At 43.8% G+C, this 22,020-nt stretch overlaps 3 protein-coding genes across 3 annotated transcripts; 1 reads left to right on the top strand and 2 right to left on the bottom strand.

The window, feature by feature from the left end:
• Positions 1–1,092: 1,092 nt before the first annotated feature.
• On the bottom strand, positions 1,093–4,257 carry si:ch211-243a20.3 (uncharacterized protein LOC100151507 homolog). Its single transcript, XM_056586114.1, has 4 exons — positions 4,026–4,257; positions 2,869–3,002; positions 2,167–2,296; positions 1,093–1,683 (listed from the first exon to the last, which is right to left on the bottom strand). The coding sequence occupies exons 2-4, from the start codon at positions 2,981–2,983 to the stop codon at positions 1,353–1,355; spliced, it is 576 nt and encodes a 191-aa protein (XP_056442089.1). The 5' UTR covers positions 2,984–3,002; positions 4,026–4,257; the 3' UTR covers positions 1,093–1,352.
• Positions 4,258–7,192: 2,935 nt separating this feature from the next.
• f8a (coagulation factor VIII associated) lies at positions 7,193–16,440 on the top strand. Its single transcript, XM_056586097.1, has 17 exons — positions 7,193–7,397; positions 7,759–8,046; positions 8,505–8,608; positions 9,129–9,257; positions 9,372–9,476; positions 9,584–10,270; positions 10,635–10,681; positions 10,956–11,028; positions 11,578–11,737; positions 12,319–12,387; positions 12,590–12,710; positions 13,082–13,174; positions 13,283–13,347; positions 14,686–14,767; positions 15,093–15,139; positions 15,557–15,612; positions 15,738–16,440. The coding sequence occupies exons 6-17, from the start codon at positions 10,212–10,214 to the stop codon at positions 15,817–15,819; spliced, it is 954 nt and encodes a 317-aa protein (XP_056442072.1). The 5' UTR covers positions 7,193–7,397; positions 7,759–8,046; positions 8,505–8,608; positions 9,129–9,257; positions 9,372–9,476; positions 9,584–10,211; the 3' UTR covers positions 15,820–16,440.
• Positions 16,441–17,026: 586 nt separating this feature from the next.
• emp1 (epithelial membrane protein 1) lies at positions 17,027–21,484 on the bottom strand. The gene is made up of 5 exons (XM_056586121.1): positions 21,396–21,484; positions 19,646–19,729; positions 18,478–18,583; positions 17,818–17,958; positions 17,027–17,364 (listed from the first exon to the last, which is right to left on the bottom strand). Exons 2-5 carry the CDS (start codon positions 19,718–19,720, stop codon positions 17,207–17,209), a joined length of 480 nt encoding a protein of 159 aa, XP_056442096.1. The 5' UTR covers positions 19,721–19,729; positions 21,396–21,484; the 3' UTR covers positions 17,027–17,206.
• Positions 21,485–22,020: the final 536 nt, after the last annotated feature.

Raw genomic sequence — 22,020 nt, forward strand, 5'->3', positions numbered from 1 at the left:
CTAACAATGTAAACAGGAAATACCGGCAAGTTTCCACCTTATCCGAGTGAAGACGCGTTAGCAAGTCGTTGTCCAGAAGGCAGGTTATTCTGAGTAATTCCGCCCGGCAAAACTGAAATCGCGCATATAATTCAACATCATCATAATGAAGAAATGGATCGATACGGTCACAGACAATCCGTTCCCGGTGCAAACCGCGTTGAAACTCCTCTTCCCATTGCTCAAAACGAATAGCCATCTTTACCCTGCGTTAGTGTTGAAATCTTTTAACGTTTTTTTCTTTTAACGGTTTTTTATCGTTAGTATGGAACTTACACCAGCTAGAGGGGAGGTGTAAAAGATAAGTTATAACTTAGTGTTACGTTGAAACGATCTGCTTGGTGCAACTGCTATTTTTTTAGTAGAGTGTAAAGTCGAACGTTTGGGCGATTTACGTTCAACGTAGCCTAAGTGGGACCTTACGTTCTGCTGGTGCAACCAGCTGCAGGACTTTAACGCGTGTTGTACACTTCTTTGTTATTTGGATAACCGTTCTGCTGTTAGCTATTGGCGCATAACACGTCGGACTCTCGTCTCTGGTATTTCCACAACGAGACTCGTAATGGGGGTTATCTCAGCCATGGTTGAGAACGAATTTGGGGAAAGGAACTTTGGCTTTGACTCCCTGAAGTACATGAACCACGACATGGAGGAGAAAGGGATTGTTGCCCCCACCCTACTCCTTGACCCGCCTCTCTCCTACTCATTTGCATTAAAGCTACAGACACTGAAACGGCGCGTTTGGGGAAAGCTCAATGTGCGACGTGGTGGCTGTAAATCTGCAACACGGCGGAATTTCGGGAACGTCTTCAAATACTGTGTTAGGGGCCCACTAATATCTAGCCTATATCAAAGCATCCATAAAGTAACATGCCATTGGACCTTTAAATTAAATCTTGAAACAAAAACGATAAGGTCATAACAAATCTATCCCTGATTGAGGTTGTGTATGATTCACCAGCAGCATAGTCTAAAGGCAGGCTGCCTCCGATGCCTGTTGAGCCTCGGCGCTCACGACTTGCATCCATGACGTCACCACCCTCTCACAACGCAATGAATACAAGCAGACACGTGTCACCCGTTTTTCAACAGTTTATTACTGATGACATAGGCCTACAGCTCCCCCCTAAATTCATTCTCTGACCGGTTCCTGCAGATTCGAAAGATTATCCTCCACTACAAACATATCAAACATCAAATTGCATAATATAGGCCATTGACCACAGACATATATTTTGCATTTTTATCAGCCGTCCCATTTCCCAACTTCCCCCGTTCCTCCTCCTCCGACAGCCGGCCGGCTATCGATCGGTTTACCTCTCACTCTGGAGCACGCGCACACCCCCGTGCTTCAGCACTCGAACTTTCCTCCTACTCAACACACGGCTCCCCCGCAAGGGGGTCGCTCGCGCAGCGCTCTGCCGCTCTCTCACGGGGTACCGGGCCAGCCTAGTCACCTCCCCACGCATGCTTTGGGGAGCAAGAGCCTTGGCGTCCCCTGCTTCCTCCCCCGCCTCCCTGTAGCCGTGGCGACGAAGGAACGGTTCTAGGGTTGCTAGGCGATGGGTGAGCTCTGTGATGCGCTTGTGTAGAAGGGAGACTTCTCGGAACAGGTCGTTCACTGACTCGGAGAGAGGGCGCACCCTGTAGGACAGAAGGGGGAAGTGCAGCTGCAGTGATTAGAATGCATGGAAAAAAGGTTATGTTTTGGAACATTGTTGGACAGCTGTTAGGCTACTTACTTGAAGAAGAATACTTCAAGAATTATTAAGAGGAGCAATCATCGTGTTCAAATAGAAAATAGAAAACCAGGCTTATAATCCATCTGGGCTTAATAAAATACCATCCCTATGTCGTCAAAAAAAGGGTTTGTGCCAGAGAGTTTTTAATGATCGGAAAGCACAATTTGAGGCACTTTGTGGTGTAAGCCTAACAGGTGCTGTCTTCTTTAAATGAAGAGCTCTGAACAAATAAGAAACCCAAACAATTATCTTAAAAGTATTAGTATAACCTATAAATATAGTTTTCAATAGTTTCTTCGCAAAATGTTCAACACTAGTGTTATTTAATTTAATTAAAAATGACTACTGGTCTGAAGGAGGGTCCCGGCTCTCAGCCTGGCCGTACCGGGAGTAGTCTGGCAGCAGGGCGCTGGGCTGGGAGTGCACCAGGGTCTTGATCTCATTAAAGATCCGCTTGCCCCAGGCGTCCAGCACGCGGGTCACACTCCGCACCGCGGCCACGTTCACACTGTCGGCTGGGAACAACGCACACACATGCACACGTGAACAAATACAGACACACGGCCCAGGACACTGTAGTAAGTAAAAGTATTGCCTCATTTTGACCAAGCACAGAGTCGACATTGTTTAGAGCCCCCCCCCCCCCCCCCCCCTCTGTGTGTGTGTGTTGGTGTGTGTGTGTGTGCGTGTGTTGCAATAGTGTGCTTGTGCATGAGTAAGGACGTTGCATGTGTGTGTGTGTGTGTGTGTGTGTGTGTGTGTGTGTGTGTGCTTGTGTGTGTGTGTGTGTGTGTGTGTGTGTGTGTGTGTGTGTGTGTGTGTGTGTGTGAGTGTGTGTGTGTGTGTGTGTGTGTGTGTGTGTGTGTGTGGTGGTGTGCGTGTGTGTGTGTGTGCGTGTGCGTGTGCGTGTGTGTGTGTGTGCGTGTGCGTGTGTGTGTGTACGTGTTGCAAAAGTATGCACGTGCATGCGTGCAGACGTTGCATGTGTGTGTTTGCCAACAGGCTCTATAAATACTGTGCTGTCACCCGCAGTGTGCTGATTTATGGCGCCTATCTGCAAATGTTCGAGATCAAACAGTGGAATTACCTCCCTCTCTGTAATTCCAGAACCCGTACTCCAATTCATTCTCGTCGGCAGCTGCCTGTGCCACGGTTGCCATGGCGGCCACTATCAGCAACATCAACAGAGTGGAAGCGGCCATGTTGGAGCATCAGATGCGGCTTGTTAAGAAGCATGAGGAGAAAAAATAAGAAAAGGAAAAGTAAGACTTCAATGGCTGTTCATGGATATTGTATTCATCATTAAAAATAAGCCACTTGAGTATGATCCCGGAGCTTCAGCGTAAAGACTCAGACACACATCATCCGGCCATGGACAATCGTCATAGTATGTATGTATTTTTTATCCCTAGTGGAAATGCCTCTGGGAGAGAGAATACAAAGGTACAACTTTGATGGAACAGCAACATCAGTAGTTTTGGATCTTCAGGTTTGTTTGCTGCCATCAGTTGCAACATAGATGAACTTGAACAAAGAGAGCGCGAGATATCGAGAGAGAGAGAGAGAGAGAGAGAGAGAGAGAGAGAGAGAGAGAGAGAGAGAGAGAGAGAGAGAGAGAGAGAGAGAGAGAGAAAGAGAGATAGAGAGAGAAAGTGTGTGAGAGCAAGAGCGATAGAGAGTCAAGCAGTGTGACCCATCTTGTACAGCTCAGATTACTTAATTTGAGAGGAGCGGGGTTACGTCATCTTTTGTGTTGGAATGAATGACCACAGTCAGGGCCGCAACGTAATGCACATAAACAAGTCGGTTAAACCACTGGTCCAATCCTGTGACCTCAGACCGAATCAGAGGCGCAGAGGAGGAGAAGGAGATGGAGAAGATGTGGACAGCTGGCAAGACGAGTTCAAAGGAAAATGAGCGATTACGTTCAGAGGAAAAACATCTGGATCATCCGACTCCCAGCACACACTACCATGACTCATTTTCAAGGCATTTTAAATGTTTTTTCATTGAATGGCCTTTAAAATTCGCAGAGCAGATGAAAGAAACGCTGCAGATATTTATCAGAGCCATACGCTGCAGACAACAAGTGTTCTACTCAACACAAGTCACGACATCAACATGCAAATTGGGCAATTCAAATGAGACAAAAAAAATAAAAACAAAGGCAAGATGTACAACGCGGCTGCGGAGTCTAATTTTCAGAAAACAATTTAGGAAAAATATGAATTATGTAATACTCACATCTTGAAATGGTGATACCTTCTTTGTCCTTTGTGAGACTGTGTACCGATACCTCTCTGTCCCGTCTTCGATCTTTACTCTCTCTCGCTCTCTCTCTCTGCCTTTCAATCTATCTTCTCCCCCTATGACATTAGAGGGAGACTGTGATAGAACATCACAGAGCCACTTAGAAAACAATTTATTTGAGAAGTGCTTGAGAACTTAGGAGCGTACCTCTTCCCATTCTACCCCACCCCCCTCTCCTTCACTACCCCTCTCTCCCTCTCTCTCTCTCTCTCCCCCCCCCTCTCTCTCTCGTTCTCTCAGCTGCAGATGCTCCAGATGTCGCTGACGTCTTGTTTGTTCTCAGAGAAGAGTCTCCCAATGCACCTTCCTTTTAGTGCGTCCTCATGTGTGTCGTGTCTCCGTCGTCTCCGGCCTCTTCCTTCTCCCCTCTACAGGTTTGATAAGGTCCAGTCGGGGAGGCTAGGGAAGGCTCACACATAGCACCAACCCACAGCCTGATTCATGGCCCCTTGTCACGTGTCCCAGTCTTTGATCTTCGTCTAACAGGAGTCAAACCTGGGAGACACGAAGTCGACCTCGTCCACCATAACACCATCAAACCTTCTGGCAGACGGTAGGACAGAGGGCCAACCAAGCAGGATGGAAACTTGTGATAAACTCTTCCGGTGTATAACAGGATTTTTTCTGATGCAGGGGTTAACGGCATAACATGTTTAATATCTTTGTTCCATATTTAAAATCCTGGACTCATTTTATGTGACATTGGGCATTTTGGATGAATATGTGTTTTGCAAGTCATATTGCAAGCCCAGGCAAACTTAGAGTACTTAGAAATAAGGTGTGATGAAATAACCAACCCTCACTTAACCTTTTAATTGTTCCAGATGCCTTGCAGAGAAAATATGGTTTAATAGTTAGAGTGGATGAGAGAGAGAGAAAATATATAAACGTCTTTATCGAATAGATTTACCCAGACATCAAAACACATCATTGAAAATAATAAGTAAAGTAAAGTAAAGTAATTTAAAAAAAATAACTATGGGTTTTGTATCTTAATCTGATACTGAACATCAGTTCATCCTATTCCACTGAACACAATATAGTGTTTCTGACTGGCTCTTGGCCGGAAGAGAGACGGGGAAAGATATATCTGTCAGACAGACCAACATATCATAAGTGTCCATTCTCACAAGCTGAGTGCAGGATATACCGAAATGTTTCAGGCCAGGAAAGGATGGTTCATCGGCCACCAGATCTGAATCAAATGACCAAAACACAGTGTGAAAGTTTTTTCTGTATGTCGTGCACATGAGCACTACATTACACATGGAGACATCCATGTAGTCTTCAGAAGGGCTTTGCTTATCAACCTTGTTTTTCCGCAAATCAAAGATCAGGAGATTGTTCATTACACTGAGACTGAAGCGCTGGACTCTTATTGGTTACAGCGATGCAGCTCTGTTGGTATCATTGCACATGGATAAATAAATCCGTGTGCATGCAGTCATCATGATATTATGACCGACCAATTTTTTCTTTCTTTCGTCTTAGAGGCTCTTCTTTACTGCATCTTATTTTTTTATTTCTTCATCTTTAGTATAACCTTTACTTTATTCTTATTCATTTGTGTTCAATCTTTGATTTCATTTATGTATTTTTTCTATTCGTTTAGTCTCTGTTTGTAATGACCATGCATCCCTAGCCACAGCCGGAGTTCTGCAGTTTCGGTGGAAACACTCCGATTCTCTGCAACACTGTCTCACTGTGGATGCATGCCAACATTACACCCCATATATATTACAGTTTTTTCCTATCGTTTTAGGCAATTTACCTAAACCATGTTCACATTCCCTAAACACTTAACACAGTGAGCATACCAGTAGACCATGTGAACCAAACTGTGGTTACTTGCCCCTATGCTAAGATACAAATGCTGGCAATGACGCCTTCTTCCAATTTTCATGGATACCTGCCCCAGTCAATGTTCACTACCGGCAAAACGCTGTGGAACTACAGCATATTTTACCAATGTTTAGATACTCTGTTCAAAACAGTGAACTTTCTGTTCAAAACCTAACAGTAATTTAGATCACTGTAGATGGAAAGATGCTGCATTTGGACAGACAAATGAAGTTACATGTTTGAATAAGAAAAAATATTTAGTTTATAGTTTATTTATTTTATTTTATTTAGATTTTTTTCCCCCTGTGCACCATAGTTCTTGGTGAATTGGCATGGAATTACTTTTTTTACGTAAAAGTAACACTACATACAATGATCTGTACAAAACACAGAGGATAAGTTTTGCAATGCAAAACACCTGGTGGTCATTTCAGCTAAATCTCCAAAAAGTAAAGCACAGTGAAAAAAACTGTTGTGTTTGTGATTTGTTTCTGGATCATATATTACGTACTTACTGTATGTAATTTGCATTACAAAAACTGAAAATTGTTATTCTCAGTTTCTCATAAAACACTTACAGTATTTACTGTATTTACAATTACAGTACATTTACCACACTCAATTGTGACATCTTTTGTGGGAGGTAAACCAACATATGAACACTGTCAGCAGATACTTGGCTTGGATTGTCATACTGTAATATTACAAACTTTATTACTGTAGTCCAAAGAAGTGTTTGTCTGTGTTTTTTCTCTTTTTTTCAATGCAACACTACAGGAAATCTATGCCAAACTGGAGGACACAGCAACATTTTATATATGCAATTGGCAATGCTTCAAGATGTTAGTGTTTTTTAGGTCATAGTTTTCTGAGAGGAAACATGTGTTAAGTTATGGCAGCATTGTTTGTGGTGTGGTTGTTGTAGTGCATTTTGCACCAAAGGTTAACAGATATGCAGAGGTGTGTGTCTCTAAAGCCCACTGTGTTAAGTGATAGGGAAAAGTGACCATAGTATGGGTACATGACTGAAAACGATAGGAAAAAACTGTAACAGGTAAATCCTTTTTAAGGCGAGAAGATTGCATTTAATTGTATAGAGGTTTCCCTGTGCCTATGCAACTTTTTTCGCCAGTTGTTTGGACTGACATTACAGCAAGAGATAACTTTGGGGAAGTTCTGATGTAAAAACAGGAAGCCTGCTAACGCAATGCTCCAGTGAAATAGAGGAAATACCCAGGAAGAAACAGACACACATTCTGTCTATAAAGGTGGAAAGTCAGAGGTTGGAACATTAAAAGCGAGCTTGATCACATGCATGCAGTTGGTCAGCAGGGTTTCCAGGCAAAACTGCTTCACAATAATACCACATGATGGGAATTAAAGAGTTAAAGCCTATCTCCAAGATATTCTCAGGGATATTTCTTCTTACTTCACTCAATTTCTGTCCAGGAATTCATTCTGTAGGTAAGAATTTGGAAACACCTGTACTCAATTTACAGTACTTAATGCAGTAATGTGCATTTATACACAATTAATGAATATTGTCTAGTCCTTATGACTGCATTCAATCCATGGTAAATAATTATTGTCCCCTTATTGTAAAGTTTTACTAGTTTTTTTTTTTTACCATACCTCGATTCAATATTACTTGAATCACTATTGACATTTACTAGTCAGCTCTCCCTTTAAAAATACCTATTTGATCCCATGCAACTAACCTGATTAAAGAAAGGTTAAGAAAATAAAGAATGTCTTAAGTCAGTCTATACACTGATCATGTGTTGTGCTGTCTGTGTGTTTTGCTCTCGTCTGATATGCTCCTTAGGCTTGGTGGCTTCCAACAACGTGTTAGTAGCACTTTCGGGTGAAAAGGTGTTTCTTCAATATATTGTGACACCACAGCTCAACCAAACTGAAGGCACTATACAGTGCTTGTCACCAAAGAACGGTATTATGCCAAAGACCACCTTCTCTCTAAAACACCCTGCGACTTCTATAGTCCTCGACAACGTGAACCTCTCCTACTCTGGGATGTACCGCTGTTGGCTGGGTCTCGAGGGCTTGAGCAAAGTGAACTCGAGCGACATGGCTTACTGGTTTCTTCATGTGAGAGGTGAGTTACATTGCTTGGTTTCTCAATATGAATACACAGTTCTGAGTTTACTTTGTCATCTCGATTCATTTAGATCAATCAAGTGGTGGGTATCAATAGTTTATTTCATTTTTTTTATAGGAACCACAATTTTTGCTTAAAGTCATGAGGACGTCATCGAGTTTTACTGAGGTAGAATGGGTAATAGTTCGATGCTTATCCTTCGACTAATATGTTGTTATCTATAGGATCTGGTACTACCACTGTAAAAGCAAGTGACAAAACAGACATCAGCAAGTGGTTTGAAGAACGGCAGTAAATGTTGAACGTAATGTAAATCTGTATGTTATTGAATAATCTGTCTGTGTCTGCACGCAAGCATGTGTGTGTGTGTGTGTGTGTGTGTGTGTGTGTGTGTGTGTGTGTGTGTGTGTGTGTGTGTGTGTGTGTGTGTGTGTGTGTGTGTGTGTGTGTTACAGATAAGGGCTACGAGGTGCCGAGGGACGAGAGCATGACAATAGTTGGAGTCCTAACTGCGGTCCTGGGCATCTCCAGCGTTGCTTGCTCACTGTACCTCTTCAAAGTAAGATCATTAGTGTTTGTGTGTGTGTGTGTGTGTGTGTGTGTGTGTGTGTGTGTGTGTGTGTGTGTGTGTGTGTGTGTGTGTGTGTGGTGTGTGTGTGTGTGTGTGTGTGTGTGTGTGTGTGTGTGTGTGTGTGTGTGAGTGTGAGTGTGAGAGAGAGAGCGACAGTCGTCGTGGTCATAACGGTGAAAAACGGAGGAATTGGGTTTGTTATGAGCAGGTGCGAGGGGGCGTTGTCGAACGTTCTCTTAACTCACGTCAACCCCTCTGGAAAAGCGTTTGTGTGTGTGTGTGTGTGTGTGTGTGTGTGTGTGTGTGTGTGTGTGTGTGTGTGTGTGTGTGTGTGTGTGTGTGTGTGTGTGTGTGTGTGTGTGTGTGTGTGTGTGTGTGTGTGTGTGTGTGTGTGTGTGAGTGTGAGTGTGAGAGAGTGCAGGAGAGAGTGAAGGAGGGAGAGAAAGAAAGATAAAAGAGAGCTAGAGAGAGAGTCGTATAGATCATTACTTGAACTCTCTCTGTCTAGGGACACGTTCCTTCATTTGCGAAACGCGGCAGCCGGGCGACCGAGGGGGAGACGAGGGAGGGCGGGGAGGAGCACAAGGACCCCGCCCCCCAGGGCGCCATGGCAACGTCTCCCGCCGACGTCTACGCTGTACGTAGGCCTACCCCGCTGCTCCTCAACATCCAGCATTAAACACCGCACAAAGCATCGCGAGCTGTGAGTTAGACATTAACGGCGTCACCCTGTAACATCTGACCCCCTCAGAGCCTTGAGCACAGGCCCGGGTCCGTCTACGACACGCTGGAGCCCCCCACGGCCAGAGAGGCCCCCGTCCCGGGCAGAGCAGACTCGGGACGCTCCAAGGGAAAGGTGAGTGCGGGCCCGAACCCGCTTGTGCAGAGAGTGTACCGCTGCTTTGGTGTTGCTTTTTGTTGACCGACTGTGCTGATGACCACTGTCCCGTTTCACTTCCACAGGAGGAGGAAACCCCCCACGGTGATCAGAACCAAGAAGCGCTTGAATGCTTCTATGAAAACTTTTGAATATCCACTGTGTTTTGGTGTGTGTGTGTGTGTGTGTGTGTGTGTGTGTGTGTGTGTGTGTGTGTGTGTGTGTGTGTGTGTGTGTGTGTGTGTGTGTGTGTGTGTGCGTGCGTGCGTGCGTGCGTGTGTGTGCGTGTGTGTGTTTTAGGTTATTATTTTATGTTTTCTTCTTGGTATGAAATTGTCTTTTTAGCCTCACAGCCTTTGCCACCTTTGTGATTGCTCTATTTGTTTTACAGTTATAGCTGTTTATAAGGACTTTTTTTTATTATGTCAACACAAAATGCCCAATTCCACTCGCCATCCATCTTCTCAAATGTAATGTTGTCAAATGTAGAATATGAAAATAAAGTATCTTCTCTCTATAAATGAGATTTTTCAGCTGCAAGTTCTTCCATTTAGCGGCACTTAAACTATGCATTTCAACTATGAATTTCAGCTATGCTAATCGCCAACATTAGACTTTTGTGTGAGGCAAAAGTCACATGACTCTACAAGCCAGTAACAGCCGCTCGTACAAGGACTTCCGGGATCGACTGTGGACTGTTGTCATTCTCTGATCATGGCTGCAGAAGGGGATTTTCTGACGAGATACCGTGCTGTTTCGAATAAATTGAAAAAGTAAGGCCTTGCAATTTGGTTCTTATGTTACGAATTTAGGTATTCGGAGCGGTACAATCAATAATGTTAGTCATTACAAGCTGGCAAACTGGCGTTCTCATCTGTGTAGACCCAGCTAACGTGCTAATACTAACGTCAGTCAATGGGTTTATGATTCATACTGTTAAATCAGTCTGATGATAGTCTGTCATAGTCAGTCAATTCCCTAAACATATTAATAACGGTTATTTGACTCTCTAAATTATAGCAGTATCGTTGTTAATTGTCAATAACATCGGAGGCTAGCTACGTTCAGATCTATAACGGTACTGAATTCATCGGCATTCATCTTTCTGTTTTTGTCGGGACTCTTTTCTCCCATCAGGCGTTTTCTTCGAAAGCCCAATGTTGCAGAGGCAAGCGAACAGTTTGGTAACTGAAGATCCTTTACTCTAAAACTGCTGTGTTCTAACATAACACTTACCTCAAAATGACAAAACCTTATTATGGGACATTTGTATTTATTTAATAATGCATGTCTTATTACTTACTTATTGTGCTATAACTCAAAAACATTAGCAAAAAAAAAATCACAACTAGCTTGTGTGTGTGTGTGTGTGTGTGGTTGTGTTTTGATAGCTATTGTTTGGTAGAAAGGTATACTTAGCGCCACTCTTATTCCGTTTGCTTATTACCTGTGTTGCAGGTCAGTTGGCCAAGGAGCTGAAGCAGCAGGACTGCCTTCAGTATGCTGCCTTCTGCAACCTTGCCATGGCCCGGTAACAACATTACTATATAACCTATAATAACTATGGGAAATTAGGACTTCCTATTATTGGAAAGTAATGCACCAAGGTGGGCCGGTGATGCGGGCAGGTTGAAGCTGCGGTGGCTGACCAGTGCTACTACAGTGTTGCTAAATACTTGATGCTGTTTGGTCAATGACGCTCAAAGCGAGAGCGTTGTTTTCAATGACGGGACCCCTCTGCCTTTTGACCATTCAGAATAGACTCGGTACATAATCACCGTCGACAACAATGTGACGATGCATGAGATGCAAGAAGAAAATCCTCAAAACCAAGAATACAGAACTGTGAAAAGTTATTGACAAACCAGAATCAAGTAGTCCAAAGTGCTGATGTTATTACTTGAACTTTCAAGTTAATTCTGATCATAACATTATGTTGGGCATGATCTTAAAGGCTAATGTGTACTACATACCCGGTATCTCGTGTTTTGATTCATACATGGATGAATATGAATCGTATGTTTCCTTGCTGTGCATGTGCGTATGCGTGTGCATGTGCGTGTGCCTCTCCGGACCCCAGGTGCGAGCAGACCCTGTTCAACGCCCCCGGGGAGGCGCTGGCCCTCACGGACGCGGCCCGCCTCTTCCTGTCCTCGGAGAAGGAGAACCGTGCGCTGCAGGCCCCTGGATTTGACGAGCACCTGCAGGCCGCACTCAACTGCTACAGCTTCGCCATCAAGGTAAGGACTCCCTTCACACACACTGCTCGGTCTCATTACTAGCGCACCGCTTTCAGAGCCAACGCCCCTGCCTACCTCCTGCTTAACCTGACATGCCCTCTTTCAACAAGGAAGTGGAGGTTTTCTGGATGTCTAGATGCAGTGGTGAAACTTAAGCAGTCCAAGTCTTTGGTCGAGACTCGCCTGTCATACCCATAAAGATTAAAAAAGAATCGTCCCTCTCTTTTGTTTATCAAAATACCAAATCAGTCGTATCTCTGTCAATGAGCAGTTGCTGAAATATAAATATTGATATCATCTTTGGTCATTTAATTCAATAACTAAGAACGACAAGAATTAATGGTTAGCATAAAACATTTATTCGTAATGTAACGTATTTGTAGGTACTAGAGAAAAGCTGACATGGTGAATGGTGCTGTTGTTGCTATGTGTTTTCTTCCTATCTTCATGTACCTTCAAATCAATGGGATAGGTTGCTTTGCCGTCTGGAGAATTGTGTCCTCTGTGCATTCCAGCTCTGCTCTCTTGCCCACATTCCAACAAAGACGGGTGTGTAATACCAATGTACTGATGCCTTGCAGGTGTACATTGAGATGAACCAGCCTATCATGGCAGCCAGCCTGTCCTTAGAGCTGGGGAACGCACTCAAGGTAAGATGATGCTTAAAGGTGACATATTATACCCCCTACCATCACACTCACACCTGGTTGCATAATATTTCACCTTTAAGATCTAGCTCCCCTGTAGGTTCTTACAACCGTTCTCACAAACAATCATGTAAGCCTTACCAATGGTTTTAATAGTAATCTAACTCTGTCTGTCTTCCGATCTGGATGACGATGGGGATGGTAGGAGATGAACAGACCGGGGGAAGCCGTGGTTCACTACCAGAGGGCTGCCGAGCTCCAGACGCAGAATCCCGTGGAGGCTCTGCTGTCCATGGGAGAGATGGCCACCTGCAAGATCCTCACCCGTGAGTTCAGCCGCGAGTGTAACATTACTCTAGCGCTGCGTGAATCGGCCTTCCTTCATCCTCCAATCAGACTGGGCGGAGCAGGTGGTGGGATCTCTAGAACTTCTGGGTTAAAGGAATACCGCTTTTTTGGGGGGTTAATCTTTTTGGGGGGTTCATTTTTTAGATTACCATTGTGGATTGTATTGTGTGTCTTTGTGGATTGTGTGTGTCTTTGTTTATTGTGTATGTTTTTGTGGATTGTGTATGTTTTGCTGTATTGTGTATATCTTTGTGTATTGTGTATGCCTTGCTGTATTTGACGCTGTGTGTGTGTGTGTGTGTGTGTGTGTGTGTGTGTGTGTGTGTGTGTGTGTGTCTGTGTTGGGCAGGGGACTATGACGGAGCGCTGACGGTGTTTACGGAGATGCAGCTGATCTGTCAGGAGAGGGGGCTGCAGCTCCCCGGCACCAACGCCCCCGTCGGTCAGTCCCGTAGCTATCTAAACCTAACTCGTATGTGCATCTCCACGAGGCGGCCCTGGTGTTCCCGTGGTACGGAGTGAGACTCTCTCATGCTTCTGCTCCTCTCAGGGGCCTTCCTGGACCTGGTGGCCAAGTGTGAGATCTCCAGAGTCCTGCTGCTCATGTTTCTTGAGGTAGGCACCGGGACAAAGAACTTCATGCTTTTTAGTCGTAAATAAAAAAGAAATGTTCACCCACACTTTGTGAGACCCACATGGAACCAAGCTGAAAAAAGGGATTTTGGAGTTGACTTACCCTTTAGAAGGCCAGGTTTGTAGAGTCATATAGCTTTGGATTGGACATTATTGGCCCTAATATTATGAAATATACCATATAACACATAACATATTCCTACCAATATGAGTATAGTTGGTCCTATTTCTTAGAATACTGAAATACATTTTAAGGGAAAGATGACTATTATTGTGGTGGATAAAAAAAATGGATTGCAGTCATCTAAAAAATGTGTCCAAAGATTGATCTGATGGTAGGAAATTACTTGAATCCCTTAAACGTCAGAGCATGTCCCTTCTGCTCCGTTGTGTCCACAAGAAGGCGCTCATGATCAAATGTGGTTTGCGGTGATTTACGATGGAAGGGCAGAATGCTATATATATATATAAAAAAAAAAAAGAAACGTCCTAAACCATAAATTAGAATAAAAAATAGATGAATTGCCCAGCTCTACTCACATCGTGGTTATCATTCACGCACCCCAAGGCATTGAACGTAGCGGCTCCTCTCCTGTCTGGGTGGTGTTCCCTGAGCAGTGCTGTCATTCTGATGTGATGTCACACTGACGGACCCATCCCGGGCTACGGACGCTCAGCCCCCTCCATTGTTGACGCAAACGCACTTTCTTTATCCATTGTCACAACGTTCTCTGTGCTTGAGGGTTTCATATCATAAACAAAAATAAGGCCGTTCAGTGCCTCTCAGAATCCCAGGGACAGTTATGACCTGGGGTGGACATTTAGGTAGGGTGTTTCTCCTGCCATTTCCGTAGCCACAGTAACTGGGCCGTTTCCTGCTCTAATTGAGTCCGGTGGGGTAGTCGGCCTAACCGTACATCATTGTGTTGTTCATATTTAACATATATTTATTAATATATATTAATATCTCAACCCTCAAATGCTATCAAATCTACCCCCTCTACAATCAACCCACATTGTATTTCCCAACTTTTTTTGGACAGCCCTCATAAATACATACTCAATCTCCTCTACATGAATTCATGCACACGGCCCTAAATGAATCATTTGAGATCAATTTCATTCAAGTCATCATTTCTAGTACTTTAGAAAAGGCTAAACGTTGAAGAGAGTGCAGGTCTGGTGCAATACCAGACAGGCCTTGTATCATGCATGGGATCCAGAAGCCCTGACCCAAAGCCTTCTTCATCTGGTCAGGTTGAAAACGTTGTCTGTACAACTGACGAGCTTTGTTTTGACGAACACTGTTTATCCTCCCAGCCCCCTCCCCAGAAGCTGCTGCCAGAGCACGCTCAGACCCTGGAGAGGTACGCCTGGGAGTCCTTCGACCCGCACAGCCAGGGTAAACACACGCACACGCACACGCACACGCACACGTTGCTCTCCTAAAACCAGCAACCTCAGAAAACCTGAATTCCTATACAGAGGTTGATTTCCTATACAATATATCACGTAGTTTTCCTCTCTAGATGTAGAAATATCCTGGTGACGTTCCACCCTTCAAGGGGCCGTTTCAAACCAGATTCTGGTGCTCGCTGGCGTCACGGGTTCGAGGGGTGGAATTTGAAGACGCGCGTTGAGTACCGTCGTTAGCGCCACTGAGGGCGCTCTTGGAGCGAAGCCGTTCTACTCGTTTAGCTGAAGGACTTCTCTCCTCTGCTCCACAGCCACCTTCCTGCCGGAGACAGTCTTCCTGCTGCTGCAGTCAGTGGTGGTGAGAAACAAAGCCAAGCTCCCTTCACAGCCAACAGGATTTCCTGCTTCCAGCTTCCTTTCTTAGGAAGTGGAAAATAATGTATACATCTGCATCGCATGCACACATAATATATACGAGTGCAGAACGGCTACTTAAACGCGTATAAGTCCGAGATGTCTACGAGTTTATATTTGTTCATGCTTTATGCAGTATTATATTATGTGTGGATACAGTGCACTTAGTTATAGTAAGCCTTGAGGCATTATTCCTTTATAATCCTTCCAGGAAGGCATTGAAAATGAACAGGCTAACAAACGGAGCGAGTAGCTCTCAGGAGGAGAGCACCAATAGTGTGGAGGAGACTGTGTCCAGGTGATCTGCCTTTGCCGTTAAGGCTTTATTTATGCCGAATGTCATGGCAAATGTGTTTTACAGATGGCCTGCCAGGAAAAAGACACAGAATCCCTGAAGTCTCTTCAAACTGAGCTGTGGTGAGCATTCCTCAAGCCTTTCCATCACACCAGAGACGAAGCCCGTTTCCACTACTTTCTTAATTTTCCCATATCAACTGTGTAACTGTTTTGAATGCCTGTGTGTGTGCGTGTCTTTGCTATAGGCCCTATCTCTCAGCTGAGCAGAACCACCTCCTCCACTTGGTGGTCCAGGAGCGAATCACCCCCTCTGGACAAGGAATTTAGTACAGTCCCATTCAAGGTTCCAGTTCCTCTCCCCTCCCACCCCCAGGAGAGCGCCACAATGGAACATTCCTGTGGGTGGTGCGGTCTGTTTTAGGGCCTGAGGGAAGGTTGTCGCATCAGCCATCACGCATTAGTCTTCTTCTCTTTAGAGTTGACACAATACTCTTGCTTTGTCCCGATTGGGCCTCCCCTGACAGCTGCCCGGGGCGCCACCACCACCACTATCCTGGTGCCCTAGAACCGGTTTGAAAACCTGAGACGGCCGCAACGCCACCGGGCTGTCGTGTTCTCAAAGTTGAACGTTGCAACATTTGAACCCACTAATCTTTTAGGACTCTAATGGTGAATGAGCTTTATTTTGCCCGTGGAGGCTTGTTGTGTGATCCAACACAATTTATTTATTGTTAACGTTTTAGGAGATGATGTATTCACTGCACACTGGTTTGAGTCGTGTTTCTTTTTTTTCTTTTTATTAATAAATGGTATGGCTTACAATGTACTATGGTGGCGGGAAAGCCCATTGTCCTCCATTCATTTTCTGTTCACACGTACAAATGATATGTACTTTACTAAGATAGCAGCCAACTACAACACAACAACAGAGTCAAACATGGTCTCAAACTCAAAAAAGTATACAAATATTATAAATGTTTACAATGCCACCGAGTACACAAACATAAAAAGGTAAGATATACTCCACTTTTTTACTTCACATATACTCCAAATAGCAATAAAACTTTGTAGTACACGCTGCGTCAAGCCATGGGGACTCTTTCCTGATTCCAGTACTGCAGTGGGAATGTTGAAGTTCTCTTGCCCTGCTTTGTGTTCTTCAATACAGTACCACTGTCCCGACACTACCGTTGTAATCACAGGTAACCCCATGGTACTCGCTGTATACTCAGAAAATGCTTAGGACTAATACATCCCCCTCCTAGCTTCACCAACTATACAAAAAGAAATGGCTATGGGCTCAGTTATAGATCTTTTTTTATCATCGCTCTCTAAATGTCTTTAGGCACAGTGGCGATACACATCAAATTATTTACGGGTAAATCTATGATCATAGGATCATGCTGCCACAAAAGAGGAATTAAGACAACTCGCCCACCCAGGAACTCTACTACGTTCCATCACATCTATCCTTTCAAGATACCCCATCCCAATGCCTCGATACCCCCCGCCATCCCCCTCCTAACCCCGGAAAACTCCCCATACAGCCTAAATAGCATCTCAACCCCCTCACTTCATCTAGGCTTTCATCTTCACATCTGTGGCAGATTCAACACATCGAAAGACAAATACAATTCAACCCCTTTTAAAAAATAAAAAATAAATCTTTCCCAAATTAATTTCAGCCAAGACCAATCCCCCAATCCCCCCCCCCCTAGTCGCTCTTCTTCCTCAGGACGATGTAGGTGACGGCCAGGATGAAGGTGAGGACGAAGGAGATCCAGGCCAGCACATAGCTGTGTCCAAACCCGCCCTCCTGTTGGAACTTGAACTCTGAGGTGTAGACCGAGGCGGCGATCATGATGCACAGGCCTGCCCAGGTGAAGGAGGCAGAAGGGGGTTGCCATGGTTATATATTGCAGCACGGCTCTAACGGTTGGATCACAGTTTCATGAGCTCTTTACAAATGGCAGACATTGGTTTGGAGCCTTTCGCTGTGGATCTGTGTTTGTGTTCTTCAGTTGGAATACTGATGTATAGTGATATATAGTATAGTCTTTCAACATCTTGTGGTTTGTGAGTGTGTGTGTATTGTGTATGCATCTTGGACATCTTGGACTGTCAAACACGGCTCCTCATGTTCAAAGTGGGTGAATACGATGTGAATTGTGAACATGACTAATATTGCAGGAAAACTCGAGGGGGGTATTGACACTTACAATAACCGGTCCAAAAATACCTGCAGGCACCCCACTGACACTGCTCAGACAGGTTTACAGCGTGCATGTTTTGTTTTAAATGGGTACGCTGACACGTTTTACTTACAAGAGAGCATCTGCAGGATTCCAGAGAATGTGAAACGTTGTCCTTTCCCCAGGGTGAACAGCTGAGCCACAAACACAAACAGGGCCAAGATGGCAAAGATACAGGCCAGGACAGAGGTGGCCTGCACTACCTGCAGATACTCTGTAGGGGGAGACAAAGAGAACAGCAAACTTCAGAAAGTGTAAGTGGACTGGGTAAGTGGACTGATTCAAACAAGGGCACTCTAAGGGCCATATTTATTGACCTCAAAGGTGCTGCAGATGGCTACAGGAGTGGTTATCAGTGTATATTGTCAGGGATCAACCATCGTCAATGTGAGACATAGGTGGCAGGGCTACTGCTAAAGTAGAGGCAATTCTATGAAGAGTCGTATATAAATATGTGCTTATCGTGATGTTTGTACTGACTACATATGCAGAAACAGAGCACACAGTGAAAAGGCTATTTCAACCTATTGTGCATGCATACAATGCATACATCTGACTCAAGATGAGACAAAAGTGAGAATGATACACTCCTTGTTACCCCAAAGCAACAATCTAATGTTGTTTACTCTCAAAACATGTTGGACGTGACACTAGTTATTTTGTGTTTGTACCCGGGACATTCCCTTGTGTGGCTTTGGCTATGAGAAGGATCATTCTGTGTGGTGGGGGTCACCTTTAGGGTAGTCGGCGAGGTTCAGCTCCTTGTAGTGCCAGTCGTTCCCTTGGAGCACCCAGCGTCCCCACACATCTGTGGACAGCTTATCGGTCATCCACCAAGCCTGTGGACGTCAAAGTACACCTTACAGTGGTTCTCTTTTGGAATGCGAATACTACTGCAGAATGAATGCAGAGAACCGCAGCCCCTAGGTGACAGAAGAACTTAATGCAGTAGGAATGCTGTACTATTTTCCTTGCACCACACACACACACACACACACACACACACACACACACACACACACACACACACACACACACACACACACACACACACACACACACACACACACACACACACACACACACACACACACACAATCCACATGTGAGGACCTAAAATAAAATCACAACATATGGAACATGAATTGCCTTGCAGCAGTAGTCCAATGTCTGCTTGTTTACAAAATAATAATAGATGAGTTGTTTGTGGGAAGAAAAACCAAAGGGCCTACATTATCCAGGTATAATCAGTAGTACTAATAATGATGAAGCATGCCTACAGTATCGAGGTATAATCAATAGTAGAAATAATGATGAAGCAGGCCTACATTATCGAGGTATAATCAATAGTAGTAATAATGATGAACCAGGCCTACATTATCCTGGTACAATCAAAAGTAGTAATAATGATGAACCAAGCCTACATTATCCTGGTATAATCAGAAGTACTAATAATGATGAAGCAGGCCTACATTATCCAGGTATAATCAATAGTAGAAATAATGATGAAGCAGGCCTACATTATCGAGGTATAATCAATAGCAGTAATAATGATGAACCAGGCCTACATTATCCTGGTATAATCAGAAGTAGTAATAATGATGAAGCAGGTCTACATTATCCAGGTATAATCAGTAGTAGTAATAATGATGAAGCAGGCATACATTATCCAGGTATAATCAATAGTAGTAATAATAATGATGCAGGCCTACATTATCCAGGTATAATCAATAGTAGTAATAATGATGAAGCAGGCCTAAATTTCCTGGTATAATCAATAGTAGTAATAATAATGAACCAGGCCTACATTATCGAGGTATAATCAATAGTACTAATAATGATGAAGCACCTACATTATCCTGGTATAATCAATAGTAGTAATCATGATGAAGCAGGCCTACATTATCCACGGTGGCCACCAGGAGCAGGATGATGGTGGTGATGTGCAGGAGGACTATCCCGGCCAGGATCAACATGATGGCTCACTGAACACAGATAACACAATCCAACGGAAGGGGGGGGGGGGGGGGTATTTATGTAGAAAATGTGTTTTCAACACACACACACAGAGAGAGAGAGAGAGAGAGAGAGAGAGAGAGAGAGAGAGAGAGAGAGAGAGAGAGAGAGAGAGAGAGAGAGAGAGAGAGAGAGAGAGAGAGAGAGAGAGAGAGAGAGAGAGAGAGAGGAGAGAGAGAGAGAGAGAGAGAGAGAGAGAGAGTGAGAGAGAGAGAGAGAGAGAGAGAGAGAGAGACACACACACACACACACACACACACACACACACACACACACACACACACACACACACACACACACACAGTTTATATGCGACTCCAATTCCACAGTAGAAGGAAATAACGGCCCGAAGACAGAGGGAATAAGGGCAGCTGCAGCGAGTTAGGACCTGTCCCAGACGTCGCATTCACACTGTGTTTAGGAATAATTGCATGGCCCATCTGCACTGACAAACACCCCTGCTTACAACCATGCAACGATCCCCCGGGTTCCTCTGCTCCTCATTCAAAGCATGGATGAATAATATGTTTAATATGTTACACTGAATCTTGGGCAATACAATAGGCCTCTGCTTGGGCCAACTACTGAGCCACCAGAACATGTGTCGAAATAAAGAATACAAACCACAGATGCTATCAATAAGCCAACTTATATAGCATCTCTATATATATTGTGAGTAGATGAGGGGAAATCACATTTCTTGCCTCAAAACCCATTTGTTTACAGATTGTATTCTCGCTTCAGGCCCACCTGGGACATTTCACACCAATATCCTTGAAATGGCTGAAAACATAACAGTTGACCCAACACAATTGACAGTAATGTGCAATCAAATCAAATGTAATGAATTAAATCACATGTTATTCAAATCACAATCAAAATCCAAAGTATAATAGGCCTAATTATCTTAGATAGCTTTTTTCAATTTCGAAATAATGTCATCAAGTTTACATCAACAGTTTTTGGTTCGTCTGTCAGATGATTAAGCTTCGTCCAAAAGCTATTTATTATCAATGAAACTATCTTTGAAATGTCAAAGTTGATAACAACACCCCAAAGAGAGGGGAGTCTATCACCTGATAAAAACAAAAACGTGTAGAACAATTACAGGCTACAACGTTAACGCAATACTGATTGAAGATTCAAGATTCAAAATTGCGTAAATGCATTATACTTTTCTTAGGATACATAATTTGCTATATTACCCTTCAAGGTACCTCAGAACAGGCAGATATCACATTATGTACAATAGGTCGTGGTCATTTGAACCCGGGCCCTGTTCCTAGTCCGCTATGAAAAGAGCGCGAGAATATGACGACGGAAAATTATAGGCACGTCTTGTATGCACACAAACAAGCTTATTGAGTTGATCTATTTACCCACTGCGGTATTTCAAAGCCTTTGGGACACGCCTCCTCTATAACAATTTACTTTGGCGTTCAAAGAGTTAATGAGCAGATCTCTGCAAGCGTTGTCGAGCAGCGACTCTTGAGTTTCAACAATCTGCTGATGGTTAACAAAAGTAGAAAGAAAACATTCCTAAACACATTTAGTCGGATATCTTAATATGAGCGCATAAGCGAAATAAGATTCCTGCGGGAAAAGTTCAAATTTTAAACAAACGATGGGTCCTACCTGTATGCAGTTTGACGCACGAGAATTGTTTGCAATCCGAAACACAACAGCGGCGGATCCACAGGATACACATCACCCTACTTTCTCCCTCCGCTCATTCCCTCCCTTTCCTTCAAAACCCCACCCATATCCTCAACATTTTCTCTCCAAAAAGTTGGAGACGCCGGTTCCTTTCCCTGTGTAACACTACACGTCCATGGTGTGACAGCGTCATCACTGTTGCTTGCTGACAATAGCGCGCCGTTTGGGACTGTTATGGGTTTTCAAAGTTTGCACAACAGCGAACATTTTCTCTTCTCACAATCGACATCTTCGTGATTATTGTTGCGCTAAAGAATTTTTGTATTTCGGCTACTTTTCATTTTTCTTTCAACTTAGGCTACTTTAACTAGAACTAGGTCTACTTAAATGCCCCTCATGATAAAGTACGGAAATTAGTAACCCGACCCCAAAGAAGATCCCTATCTTTGTTTAGAATGACAAATACTATTATCAAGTAATTGTATTACTGCAATAACTTGATAAAAAGTGAAAAGGAACTTTTACAGAATCATGTAAAATAATGTTCAAAAAGACAACGGCTTGAACCAGCACAGCAATGCAGAGCAGAGGACAAGGAGGGAAC

The sequence above is a fragment of the Gadus chalcogrammus genome, chromosome 3, assembly GCF_026213295.1.
Source record: "Gadus chalcogrammus isolate NIFS_2021 chromosome 3, NIFS_Gcha_1.0, whole genome shotgun sequence".
NCBI lineage: Eukaryota > Metazoa > Chordata > Actinopteri > Gadiformes > Gadidae > Gadus > Gadus chalcogrammus.